Raw genomic sequence first — 12622 nt, forward strand, 5'->3', positions numbered from 1 at the left:
CCCCTCCTGGATCGGGTGGATCCCAGCTGGGTCCTTTCCTTGCCTGGTGCTGCTTGCACCAACTGAAGGGGAGCAGGTTCGGCACAGCAGAGCAGGAAACTTTATTTATTGATTAAGGAAAGAGGAAGGGAAAGCTCCGTGTTCTACTGAACCCTTCTCCCTCAGGGAGGGAGGCGAGAAACTTTTAAGGGGTAACAGGTGAGTATGCCATCAGAATTTGGGAAAGGGGCGGCAATTTCCAGAAACAACCAGAGCATGAGTAGTCCTTTGGGCTTCTTTGCACGCAGCACAAACTGTGTCTCGCAAAGTGCAAGCCCCCTCTTTGGACGGAGATCTTAGCATGGTAATGAGGCAAAGGCAACTTGTGGACACTTTGGGTCTCGTCTGCGCAGGCACTGCCCTCGTGGTTGGGCTGGAACCGGTTCAGGGCGGTTGACTGTCTTGGCGCTTTCTGGCTGGGGCTGGTTCAACGGTTTTGCCTTAGTTTTTGTTAAGCAAGCACAGCTGTGGGGATAGACTAGGGGATGGTGGGGCGGAAAAAAGGAAGAAAGTAGGTTAGTCTCTGCACAGGTGTGGATCTCTTCCTGGTGGCAAAAAGAAAATGTATCTTATGATAATTCTTCATGTTAATAAAATCAAGAAATTAATAGATCACTTAAAAATAATTTTAGTTTTTATTTCTGTTATAAATCACTTGCTAGCCCATATATGTTTCCTTTTAGCTGTTAACCATATAAATGAAGGGCAACTAGTCAATCCTTGATTTATTACGATTTTGTGAACCTGAAAATCATGCTACTTGCTCAATTTAGTTAATTAAAAAAAAAAAAATCTAAACTCAGCCAAGGTCATACTCTCTTCTTTCCCCTTAAATCTTGTTTTCTAGCTTTTCCATTGGCTCTCCAGTATTGCTTTATTTTTAGCATGCTGGCATACACTTAGCCTCTCTTGAACTAAAATGACCCTTTGTCTTGTAAACACAGCTCTTTTGAGAAACAATATATCTTATACACAAAAGTTAATAGATTAAAGGTAAATTGTAATAGTTTTCATATTACTTAAAAAGACTCTCAAAGGCTGATATTTGAGGCCAAAAAACTTCTGTAAAGCAAGTTTTGAGATAAAGTTACTAATTTTTCTTGAATATAAAAAAGTATAAATTCTAGAATATGAATTTTCTTAATTATCAGTGAACTGGTGAATATCTTTTGGTAATGTAATAATTCTCTTTAATTCTCTTTGTGCATAATTTTATCTTGAGTTTCTGTGTATACATTCATATATATATATACAACTCTTGCGAATGTAAGATACTATTTTAGCATGAATTTTTATAGTTATGCCTTTTCCAAATATTGGTTTTTATTTAAATATATAATGCAGGGATACTTTGCAATAATATATTAAATAGAAAATAGTTTATAAAGTAGTGAAAGTTTTAAATAAAATGGGTATAGTACAGGTTCTCATCTTTTTTATTTTTTTAAACTTTGGGTTTATTTATTTATTTATTTATTTATTTATGGCTGTGTTGGGTCTTTGTTTCTGTGCGAGGGCTTTCTCCAGTTGCGGCAAGTGGGGGCCACTCTTTATCGCTGTGCGCGGGCCTCTCATTACAGCGGCTTCTCTTGTTGCGGAGCACAGGCTCCAGATGCGCAAGCTCAGTAATTGTGGCTCACGGGCCTAGGTGCTCAGCGGCATGTGGTATCCTCCCAGACCAGGGCTCGAACCCGTGTCCCCTGCATTGGCAGGCAGATTCTCAACAACTGCGCCACCAGGGAAGCCCTTTTTATATTTCTGATACTTTATAAGGGTTTGCATGTGACACTTTGTTTTCAATTCTGTGATGAAAATATATAAACAGTACATAACTAGGTATATATGCTATTCAAATGGTTAAAGGAATAAAGGAAGATACATAATTAATGGCTAGTATTAGTTTCTTTGTCAATATTGTTTTTATTTATTAAAATTTAAGCTATACCATGTAATATTTCTTTAGTTTATTCTGAAGTTTCTTCTTGATAAAATAAAAGTGTAGACTCAATGTAGTACCACTGCAATCTTAAGAGAAAAATATCTTTTAAGTTAATGCCCAGGATTAACAGCATTTGCATAGTTCCACAGATAGTAGAATCCTTTCCATGGCTGTTATGGACTGAATGTTTGTGTCCCCCTTAAATTTTATGTGTTGAAGCCCCAACTCTCAATGTGATAGTATTTAGAGACAGGGCCTTCTCGGAACTGTCAGAAAGAAATGTCTATGAGATTCTTTTATAGCAGTCCAAGCTGACTAATACAGTGTCTAAGTCAGAATCAGTCACCACCTTTGGTATGCTCTGTTCTGTATTAAGAATTAGGTGATTAATATCAGATGTATAAGTTATGGATCCTGTGTTTGAATTCTTAATCTTTTCTGAAAGACATTAAAAGACGTTTTTCAATTAGGGAGCACTTAGGTGCCTAATGTGTGGTGTGTATTCTGTAAGTGAAGGAGAGTGCATACTGGACCCTGCAAAGGCAGACAGCAGCTTCACGTGTCAGACCTTTGCTTGTTGAATAGGAGAGTGACATGATGAATGCAATGCTTTAAGATACATAAACTATTTTATTTGTGTTAACTATTGGTTCAGTAGAAATAGATCAAATTTCCCAGGCATGGAATTCCCAGAGTGACTAGCATTCTGAAGGGGTTCATTCACTTCCAGTTGATGAGTTTTTTGATGTTTTATAAATTCATCACTTTTGACTTGCCCTGTCTTTCTTGGGAAGGAAGTGTAATGTGAGTTCACCTAAACATGTTGCAACCAAAGGTCCATGAGTTATATAGAGTTGTATGTATTATAAAATGATATCTACATTGCTATATACATGTACTGGATTTTAAAAATCTGTAATTGAATTTCATGACCCTTCCATTTTAATTTGTGAAGAGCATGTTGCATTTTCAGGCAATGTGCCTTTGAAATTGCAGGCTTACGGCAAAGATAAGTTCAGAGACCAATGATTTGGTTTCACCTGGGATACATCTCTACTTACAGTCTCATTTATAGTTATCTTTTCACCTGTTGCCTTCATCTGTTTCTATATTCCTGTATGATTCATATATACATATGTATTCAAAATTAACAATACAAGAATATGAATATAAATGGGTTGAGTGGAGTCTAAAATCTAGTCCCATCATATACTAATTGATAACATGTATTAAGCACTTTCTGCATGCACCATTCTAAGTTTTATATGTCATTTTATTTAATCCTCAAAACAACCCTATGGGGTAGGTACTATTACTAATGACCATTTTACAGTTGAAGAAGTAGAGGGACTGAGAGTTTAAGTAACCAGCAAAAATAGTAGAGCTAAAATCTAAGCCCAAATTTAATCTGAAACACTATGCATATTGCTTAGTAAATATTTAATACAATGAAAGTTGTAAAATTTAGGACTGTTAGAGACTCCATCCTTCATCAATTATGTATTAACTGCAGTGAGTTAGTCATTGTGCATAAAGGAAGAAATGTTCTTTGCATAGAGCTAGTAAAATGAAAAATATGGAAGATAAGTTATTTGGAAAGGTAGTCCAACCTAAAGGAAAAGAAATCTGAGCCTGGACAAAGAATGAAAGTGCATTAAGAATAATTAGATTTCTTGACCGGGACTGATTACCATGGTTTTCCAAGGTTTTCAGACTTCAAGGTTATTTATATCTCAAGTGTGGGTGCAAGGTGCAAAATGGAGGCTGCATTATCTCCTCTTCAGCTCCCAACCCAGCTGGAGTTCTGAGCTTATCCAAGAACCAAAGACACCTTTGTAAATTCCTAAGTTACTTACTTAAACTTGCCTTATACTGTGACTAGTGATAGACATAGGAAAGGGTAGGGTAATTGGCTGAGATTGGGGCCTGTAAGCAAGAGACTGTTAAGCAAATGAGTACTGAAAAGTTCAGTTCTCCATTGATGAACATTTGTTAGATTGTTACCTGGATGAAGCAAGAGATACTTAGCAAAAGCATTAAGCAATAGTTGTTTCTGTTTTTCTGTTAGCTGAGAATATTTCTAGAGGAAAAGAGTGGCAGCACAATACAATGTTTTGTTGAAATCAAGATAGTTATACCGAATTATGAAAAAATGAGAAAACCATGTTTTAAATTTTACTTATTTTTTACCTGATGCAATGGAAAGTAGGAGACCGTTATAGAGAACTCAGGATAAGTTATCAGAGACAAAATTTAAGCATAATTTAAATAAGACAAAATCTAATTCATTAAGTTCAGCCTGTAAATAAAAAATGTCAGTGTATGTGTATTATGTTAATGGGTCAGTAAGCAATGACCAGTACTGAAGAGGAAACATTTGCTTATAATTTAAAATGCAAAGGATGAAGGGAGCTTAATGGTGCATTATGTTTTAATAATCGATATTGTGATATAAAACAAAGCTGTGTTTTTAGAAAGAGAATATGTTGGCCAAGTGGTTTTCTGCAGTTGGAATTCAAGCTCTCAGTACTCAGTTCCAGTATTTTTGGGCTAAGACTTAATGCTTTTATTTGTGAAGTGAGGGCCTGTGATTGTAGGCAATACGGGCTCCTCTTTGTGTCCTCTGTGGCGGTACAGAAGGATGCTCCTCAGATGCACAATTCTAGTTTGTGTGTTGTGGCGTTCCAGCTGCTTCCCAGAATAGCACTGACAGACAGCACAGTGACAACACATGCCTCTGATTTGATCTCATGTGTAAATCTGTCTCTGGATCATATTCTATCATTTCTTAACCTAAATGAAATTAGTACAATGAAATTTTCTCAAATTCTGTTTTTTGTCTTTAGAATCACCAGTACATTTTGATTGTGTTACTGAAAATGGGAAAGCCAAAGGCCAAATTCTTTGCATGGGAGAAAATCTCCCTTTATAAGCAATATGCCTTATATCTGAAGGGGTTAATGGGCCTCCTATAGTGCTCAATTTATCCAGAGAGGGGACCCTGTGACCCTTTTAGGACCTGGCTTTGGTCATTTCTTAGGAAGAACACAATTTAGAACTCTCCTGTATTATTCTGCCAGCTGCTTAGTTATTGATGATATTGACTTTTAGTTTTAAAAAGTCTTGCTTTGGAAAATTGTTTTTAACAGCTCTCAACCACTCATGTCTTGTATTTTTATTTTATATCACTTTTCATTTGGGATATTATTAAGTCAAATCCTTGGTAACCATTCTCCACAATCCAATTTATTTTTAGCCAAGATCCATTGAATTCAACTCACTGCCTTTTTGCAAAAGGTTAACCCAATATTTCATGTTGTGTTATACTTTCTACTTATGCTGTGTAAAAGAAAAGTTACTGTGATAAGCAGCCAATAAGTTGCATTCAGAATATTTATTCTCAAAGTTACATTACTATGCCGACATAGATAAACATAATCATTTATCACAATATGGATTGTGGAAGTAAAAACTAAATGAAATACAGCCACCTTTCTTGCATATTACCCAGTTTTTTTTTTTTCTTTTAAATTTTGGCCACAATAACTACCTTTTAAAAATGTCATCTTTTTATTTATCAGTTTGAATTAATGTGTGAGATTAGTAATGGTTCAGGTTGAATAACTAAAAGAAAACTGCATCTATTTGATAATAAGAAAGTGTTTTCAACTTTTTTTGTATAAAAATGAGATTACTTATGTTTTCTTTCTTTTTTTTAAATAAATTTATTTATTTTTGGCTGTATTGGGTCTTCGTTGCTGCTAGTGGGCTTTCTCTAGTTGCGGTGAGCGGGCTTCTCATTGTGGTGGCTTCTCTTGTTGCGGAGCATGGGTTCTAGGCGCACGGGCTTCAGTAGTTGTGGCACGCGGGGTCAATAGTGGTGGCTCGTGGGCTCTAGAGCGCAGACTCAGTAGTTGTGGCGCACAGGCTTAGTTGCTCCACGGCATGTGGGATCTTCCCGGACCAGGGCTCGAACCCGTGTCCCCTGCATTGGCAGGTGGATTCTTAACCACTGCACCGCCAGGGGAGCCCACTTATGTTTTCTAATGTTGGCTCTTATTACTAGGTTGCTTTGGCATTATTTCATCATAAGGAATACACTGTTTAAAACTCATAGCTCTATTGTTCGTTTGTTGTCCAGAACACAGACATCTAAATTGATAGATTGAAGAAATATCATGTATATCATATATAGCAATTACTAAAGGTAATCTTCATTTATACTGGGATAATAAAATAAATCCCAATGATGTTTATTAGAATGAATGCAGTATACAGTGAAATCCACTGAATGTAGAATATGTGTTTATTATTATTATTATTATTTGGTAAGAGCCTTATTGAGATATAATTCACATACTGTACAATTTACCTGTATAAAGTGTAGAATTCAAAGGCTTTTAGAGTATTCATAGCTGTGCTGCTATCACCACAATCAATTTTCATCATCCCCAAAGAAACCATATACCCTTTAGCAGTAATGTTGCATTTGCCCCTAATACCCCAGCCCCTGGCACCCACAGTCTACTTTCTGTCTCTATAGCTTTGCCTATTTTGGACATTGTGTATAAACAGAATCATACAATATGTGTTATTTTGTAACTGACTCCTCTCAGCACAATGTTTACTATGTGCATGTAAGCTGTTTGTGAATTTCCCTGATTTCTTTCTGTTATTGATATCTGTTTCGATTCCATTGTGGTTGGAGAACTACTTTGTATGATTTTAATCCTTTAAAATTTATTAAGGCTTGTTTTATGGCCTAGCATCTGGTCTGTCATAGAGAATGTTTTGTGTACACTTGAGAAGAATGTATATTCTGTTGTTGGGTGGAGTGTGGTTATAGATATCTATTAGGTCTAGTTGGTTTACAATATACTTCAAATCTATTTCCTTTTTGTTCTTCTGCCTTCAGTATAGGATTCTTGGTTGACAATTTTTTTCTTTTAGTACCTTGTAAATGTTATCCTTCTACTTTCAGACATTTATTGTTCCTGATGAGAAGTCAACCATTAAACTTATTGGAGTTCCCTTGTACATATGAGTATTTTTCTCTTGCTGCTTTTAAGATTTTCTCTTTGGTGTTGACTTTTAGCATTTTTACCAATGTGCCTATGTGTGTATCTTTTTGCATTTGTCCTACTTCAAATTTCTTGAGCTTATTGGATATATATTTTAATGTTTTCTCTGTCTTTTTTTAAATCAAAATTTTAGTCATTTTACTCCTTTTATTTTTTTCTCCTCCTTTCTTTCCTCTCCTTCTGATATCCTTCTACAATATTTTGGGGTACTTAGTGGTGTACCACATATCTTTAAGGCTCTGTTAATTTTAAAAAAAATTATTTTTTCTCTTTGTTTGTTGGATTGCATAATCTCTCTTGAGTTCTCTTAAAATTTGCTAATTCTTTCTTCTGCAAGTTAAAATATACTATTGAGCCCCTCTAGCAAATTTTTCATTTCAGTTATTGTAGTTTATTATCTCCAGAATTTTTAAAATAATTTCTATCTCTGTATGAATATTCTCTGTTTGATGAGATGTTGTTATTATACCTTCCTTATAATGGCTGCTTTGAAGTTTTTATTAAATCTTATACCTGGAACCTCTGAAAGGCAATTTCTGTTATCTGCTTTTTTTCTTGCATGGATCACATAATCCTGCTTCTTTGAATGTCTTATAATTTTTTTTTTTTTTATTAAAAGCTGAACATTTCAGGTAATATAGCAATTCAGGATACTAATTTCCCTCTCCCCCACCCCAGGGATGGGGACTTGTTGTTGTTTGCATATTTGTTTAGTGATTTGGTGGACTACTTTAGGGAAGTCTATTTCCCTCAAGGTGTGAACCTCCGATAGCACTCATGTAGGGTGAAGTCGTGGGTGTGTGCCCGGTAACTCTGGGATGACAGTGGTTTTAGTGGGACTCTCTGTGTCTTCTCTTTGGATTTCTTTGTTAAACTGTCCACCTCTGTTGGTATCACAGCCAGCTCTTAGTCTCTGTTGATTGCTAGTTGATTGCTCTGCTGTTTTTGACAATGCCCTGGGATATAAATTGCTCCACAGTGTGATTCAGTTAAATTTGGGCCCCTTTGCAGGTGTAGTTTTCAGGTGAGTCTTTGTGGCTTCTTGTGGCCCTACAGGAGCTGTTAGCTATTTCTTTCTGGTAAACTGTCTGCCTTATGATTTGCTTTATTGCTCTCATGAAGCTACCAGTTTTGTCTTAATTGTTTGGCATCAAAATCTTTATTGTTTTTGAGACTACCCTTAGGCTTGAACTTCCTATGTATTAATTCAAATACAGTCACTTCTTCTGGGGAGAGCCGTCTGTTCTTATGGCCTGCCTCTTTCTCTGGGAAAAATCTCTGAGCCACAGCTCCAGATCTAGGGGTGGTTACAGTGGCCTGCTTCTCACAGAGTGACACTCCTGCTTTTATGAGCAGGGCCCTGGTATAGGCAGTAACCTCTGATCTCAGTTTGCTTCTCTTGGTTTGGTAACTCTAAACCATGAGTGAGCTGAGATGATGGTGATCAGGACCCCATTGTTACTGGTATGTTTGCTCCTGAAGTAGAGCCTCTGCTCTCTGAGTGGGGGCTGGGTGAAGCAAAGGAGCTCCTGACTTCTCAGCTGCACTTTCTGGCATCTAGTTGCTGCATAGCTGGTAGAGTAGGGAGAGGGGATGAGAAATGTTCATGTCCTGCCTCTCTCTGGGAGACACCACAGCCTCAGCTAGAGGCTGGGGGCAGAGGGAGCTCTGTGTTCTTGGCTGTACTCACCTGAGGTAGAATTTCCGTCAGGCTGAACTGGGAACATGGAGGCTGGGGGCAGACTGCACTTCAAATGCCACAGACCCTCGCCATTCTTACCAAGTTTTAGATTTTTCCTGAATAAATGTTTCTTCATTTGCTCTTTGGCTATACGACAATTTCTGGAGATTTCAAAGGATTCTCAGTTTTACTAATTTTTATCAGTTATATTGTTCTGCTGGGGAGTTGATCTGCAGAGGTCCTCATGTGATTGTTCTGGAAGACTCCTAGTGGTTATGTTTTAAAGCATTGCTTAAGACAGGGATTTGGAATTAATTCTTTATTCAGTTACTCAGGTGCTGCTTTACATGTGTGGTTAGAAAGGTTTTCTCTTCTACTTTATACCTCACAAAGTCACAGTAAAATATATTGATTTCATCTTTGGGTGAATTCACATGTAAGCCCAACACTCAGAAGAACTGATCTTGAACAGGTTACTTAACCACCCTGAATTTATTTGATCATCCAAGATTTTGGGATAATAGTAGCTGTTTGTAAGTTAAGTTAAATAATACGTTTGAAAGCAGTTGGTAAAACTCTAAAAACTTAAAGTAGAGAGTATTATTACTACTTTAAATCAAATCTGGAATGAAGTGCCTCTCTTTTCATTCTCATGTAAGAATACTAATTATAAAATTTATCTTAAAGAGTTATTTGTTATATTTCACATGTTTTTGAACTCTGTATTATCATTAATAAATATTTTTATAAAGTCAGCTGGGATATCACCTAGTAAATAATTACTTTAGATAAGTTTGTTGTGGAATTACAATAGTAGAAGGGAAAAACAACATTTTTAATATATGTCTTTGGGGTATGTGTGGGGAATCTTAAAATAAAATTTGGTTTTTTAAAATGCCAACATATTTACACATGCTTATACTTTGTTTATACTATCTTCAGAGTATCCTGGCTTTAAATCCTCGAACACAATCTCATGCAACTCTCCATTCCACTTTGGCCAAGAAATTAGCCAAGAAACATTGGAAAAGAAATCCTGATAAGAACTGCTTTGTAAGTACCACTGATACATGAGTTTATGCTGAAAATTATCTCATTCTACACACTGTAAGACCAGATTTTATATGTAGTTAGAAACATAATTAAATATGTGTAAAGTACAGCTGTGATTTTTTTCTTATTTTAAATATTTTATATTTGAATAATCTCAAAAGTGTGTTTTAACTTTGATGCTTAAAAAATCTGTTGAAATAGTTTAAAATCATATAAATTTAGTTTGGTGCCAAAATTTATTTTCTTAAAAATCTATAAAAACCTCTTAAAATCATTTTGTAATGACACAATGATACAGAAGAGTTTCAAAGTTATAAATATAATTCAGTTGAACAGGGGTATACTAATATATACAAACTGTTGTAAAATATGCTTTGGGGGAACATTTGAACATTAGGTATTCAATATGAACATCTCATAGTTCCAGGTGAGGTACAGGTGCAAAAGTCTGAGATTACTGATTGCTAGAATGTTATTTAATTGGGCCCATGAAATGATTACTGGGCTGGGATTGTTAGGCCATAAATGAGGATTAAGTACAACCTTGAAGGCAATTTTAATTTTTTTTTTTTAATTTATTTATTTTTATGGCTGTGTTGGGTCTTCGTTTCTGTGCGAGGGCTTTCTCCAGTTGTGGCAAGCGGGGGGCCACTCTTCATTGCAGTGCGCGGGCCTCTCACTATCGAGGCCTCTCTTGTTGCGGAGCACAGGCTCCAGACGCGCAGGCTCAGTAATTGTGGCTCACGGGCCCAGCCGCTCCGCGGCATGTGGGATCCTCCCAGACCCGGGTTCGAACCCGTGTCCCCTGCACTGGCAGGCAGACTCCCAACCACTGCGCCACCAGGGAAGCCCGAAGGCAATTTTAAAATGCTGTCTTAGGGGGTATAAATCTTTAAATTTGGGAAAGCAATTTCCTTTTTACCTGATTTCCCAAAATTAATTTTCTCAAAGTAACTAGTGAGCTAATTAATAGTATTAGCTTATTTAACATTAGCTCTTCCGGTACCTTGTGTATATATTCTGTTTAATACAATGATTTTAATTTATTTTTATGCACTTCTTTCCTACATATAAACTCTTCGAGGATAGGAATTGAGGGTATGTGCTCATGTGCATTTGTTTTTATCTGATTTTTAATCTTTCTGTCACTGACCAACCAGCAAAGTTTTTTGAGTAAAAAAAGAGAAATAGAAATACGGAGAAACAACATGACTTGAGATGATAACACAGCCACTTACTAGCAGATCTGGATTTGAAATTCAGTTTTCCTTGCTCCGGCTTTGTGAGCTTTGCATTCTACTATGACATTTCTAGTAGAGGTCTCTGGAAGGACACTAATGTGGTCCAAATTAGATCAAGGAATAGATCAACTATCAGTCATGTTCCTGTATAATGATGTGAACAATTGAAGGATACTGAAAAAAGAATCACGTAATTTTCAGACTTAGAATGCCTTTAAAGATTATCAAGTCCAACTCTCTCATTTTAAATGTGATCCAGATAAATTAGATTAAATTAGATAAATCTCTAAGGTCCCCTTTATAGATTATTAAACTGTTTATTTAGAAAGAGAGGCTTTCTCTATTATTATTATTGTTATTGTTGTTATTTTATAAAAATTAGCATTTTCATTCCGTAATGTTAGCCTGTAAACTGAGTGGTGCATATTGGGTTGGCCAAAAAGTTCATTCGGGTTTTTCCATAAGGTGTTAACAGAAAACTCGATGAAATTTTTGGCCAGTCCAATATTATCATATTTTTTGTAACTGGCAAAGATACAGTGAGAAGTGTTTTTCTCCATTAAATATATATTGGCACAAATTCATAGAAAAGCATTTTGACAGTATCTTTGGCAATATCTTTGACAATATTTGTTAATACCTGTGTTAGTTTGCTAGGGCTGCCATAACGAAGTACCACAGACTGGGTGGCCTAAAGAACAGTTTATTTTCTCAGTGCTCTGTAGGCTAGGAATCTGAGATCAAGGTGTCAGCAGGGACGATTTATTCTGAGGCCTCTCTCTGGATTGCAGCTGGCTGTCTTTTCTCTGTGTCTTCACATGGTCTTCACTCTGTACTTGTCCAAATTTCCTCTTACAATGACACCAATATCTCAGATAAGATCCACTCTGATGACCTCATTTTAATTACCTTTTTAAAGGCTGTCTCCAAATGTCTCCAAATACAGTTACATTCTGAGTTACTGGGGGTTAGGACTTCAATAAATTAATTTGAGGGGATATACATACAGTTCAGTCCATAATAATACCTTTAAATTATCAAACACTTACACCCAGTAATTCATCTCCTAGTAAACTATCCTAAGGAAAGAATTAGGAATGTAGGTAAATAATTAAATAGAAAGAAGATCATCCCAAAATTATTTATTTGTAGAGAAAAAGTGGGGGAAAAAACCTACTGAATTCCAACCATTGGGTTATGGTTAAGTGAATTGGGGCAGATCTATTCAGTGGTAAATTGTGCAACCATTAAAATTACTTTTGAAATAATTAATAATCTGAAAAAATACTTACAATCTATATTATATGAACAAGGCACGAAACAGCACTGTATTTAAGAATGATTGTATGCACTTTTACACAACCACACTTATATACATATTCACAAAGAAAAAAAGAATGAAATGTTAATAGTAATTAATATTTGTTTTCTTAACACTTTTGTATATTTCAAATTTTCTATAATGAGCAAGTGTTAGAGGAAAAATAAAAGCTTTAAATATATGTTAAAATAATCTCAATTTATAACAGCAGATATATTGCTCTGGATGTAAACCATTTTGAAAACTCTATGTGACACACTGGATTAA

General features: G+C 35.8%; 1 protein-coding gene and 1 pseudogene across 6 annotated transcripts in view; both read left to right on the forward strand.

Annotated features, from left to right (window-relative positions):
* The window catches only part of DPYD (dihydropyrimidine dehydrogenase), an 807615-nt gene that overhangs the window by 29163 nt on the left and 765830 nt on the right, over positions 1–12622 (forward strand). For all 5 annotated transcript variants that reach the window (XM_082476697.1, XM_082476698.1, XM_082476699.1 and 2 more), the window contains exon 2: positions 9683–9793. In XM_082476697.1, the coding sequence (XP_082332823.1) occupies positions 9683–9793 (111 nt within the window). The remainder of the gene's footprint in view (positions 1–9682; positions 9794–12622) is intronic.
* Positions 9757–12622, forward strand: part of LOC309636499 (cytochrome c pseudogene) — a 104005-nt pseudogene continuing 101139 nt past the window's right edge. The window contains exon 1 of the transcript XR_014268695.1: positions 9757–9793. The product of XR_014268695.1 is annotated as a cytochrome c pseudogene (transcript). The remainder of the gene's footprint in view (positions 9794–12622) is intronic.

The sequence above is a fragment of the Balaenoptera physalus genome (genome assembly GCF_965194825.1).
Source record: "Balaenoptera physalus genome assembly, chromosome: 1".
In the NCBI taxonomy this organism is placed as follows: domain Eukaryota; kingdom Metazoa; phylum Chordata; class Mammalia; order Artiodactyla; family Balaenopteridae; genus Balaenoptera; species Balaenoptera physalus.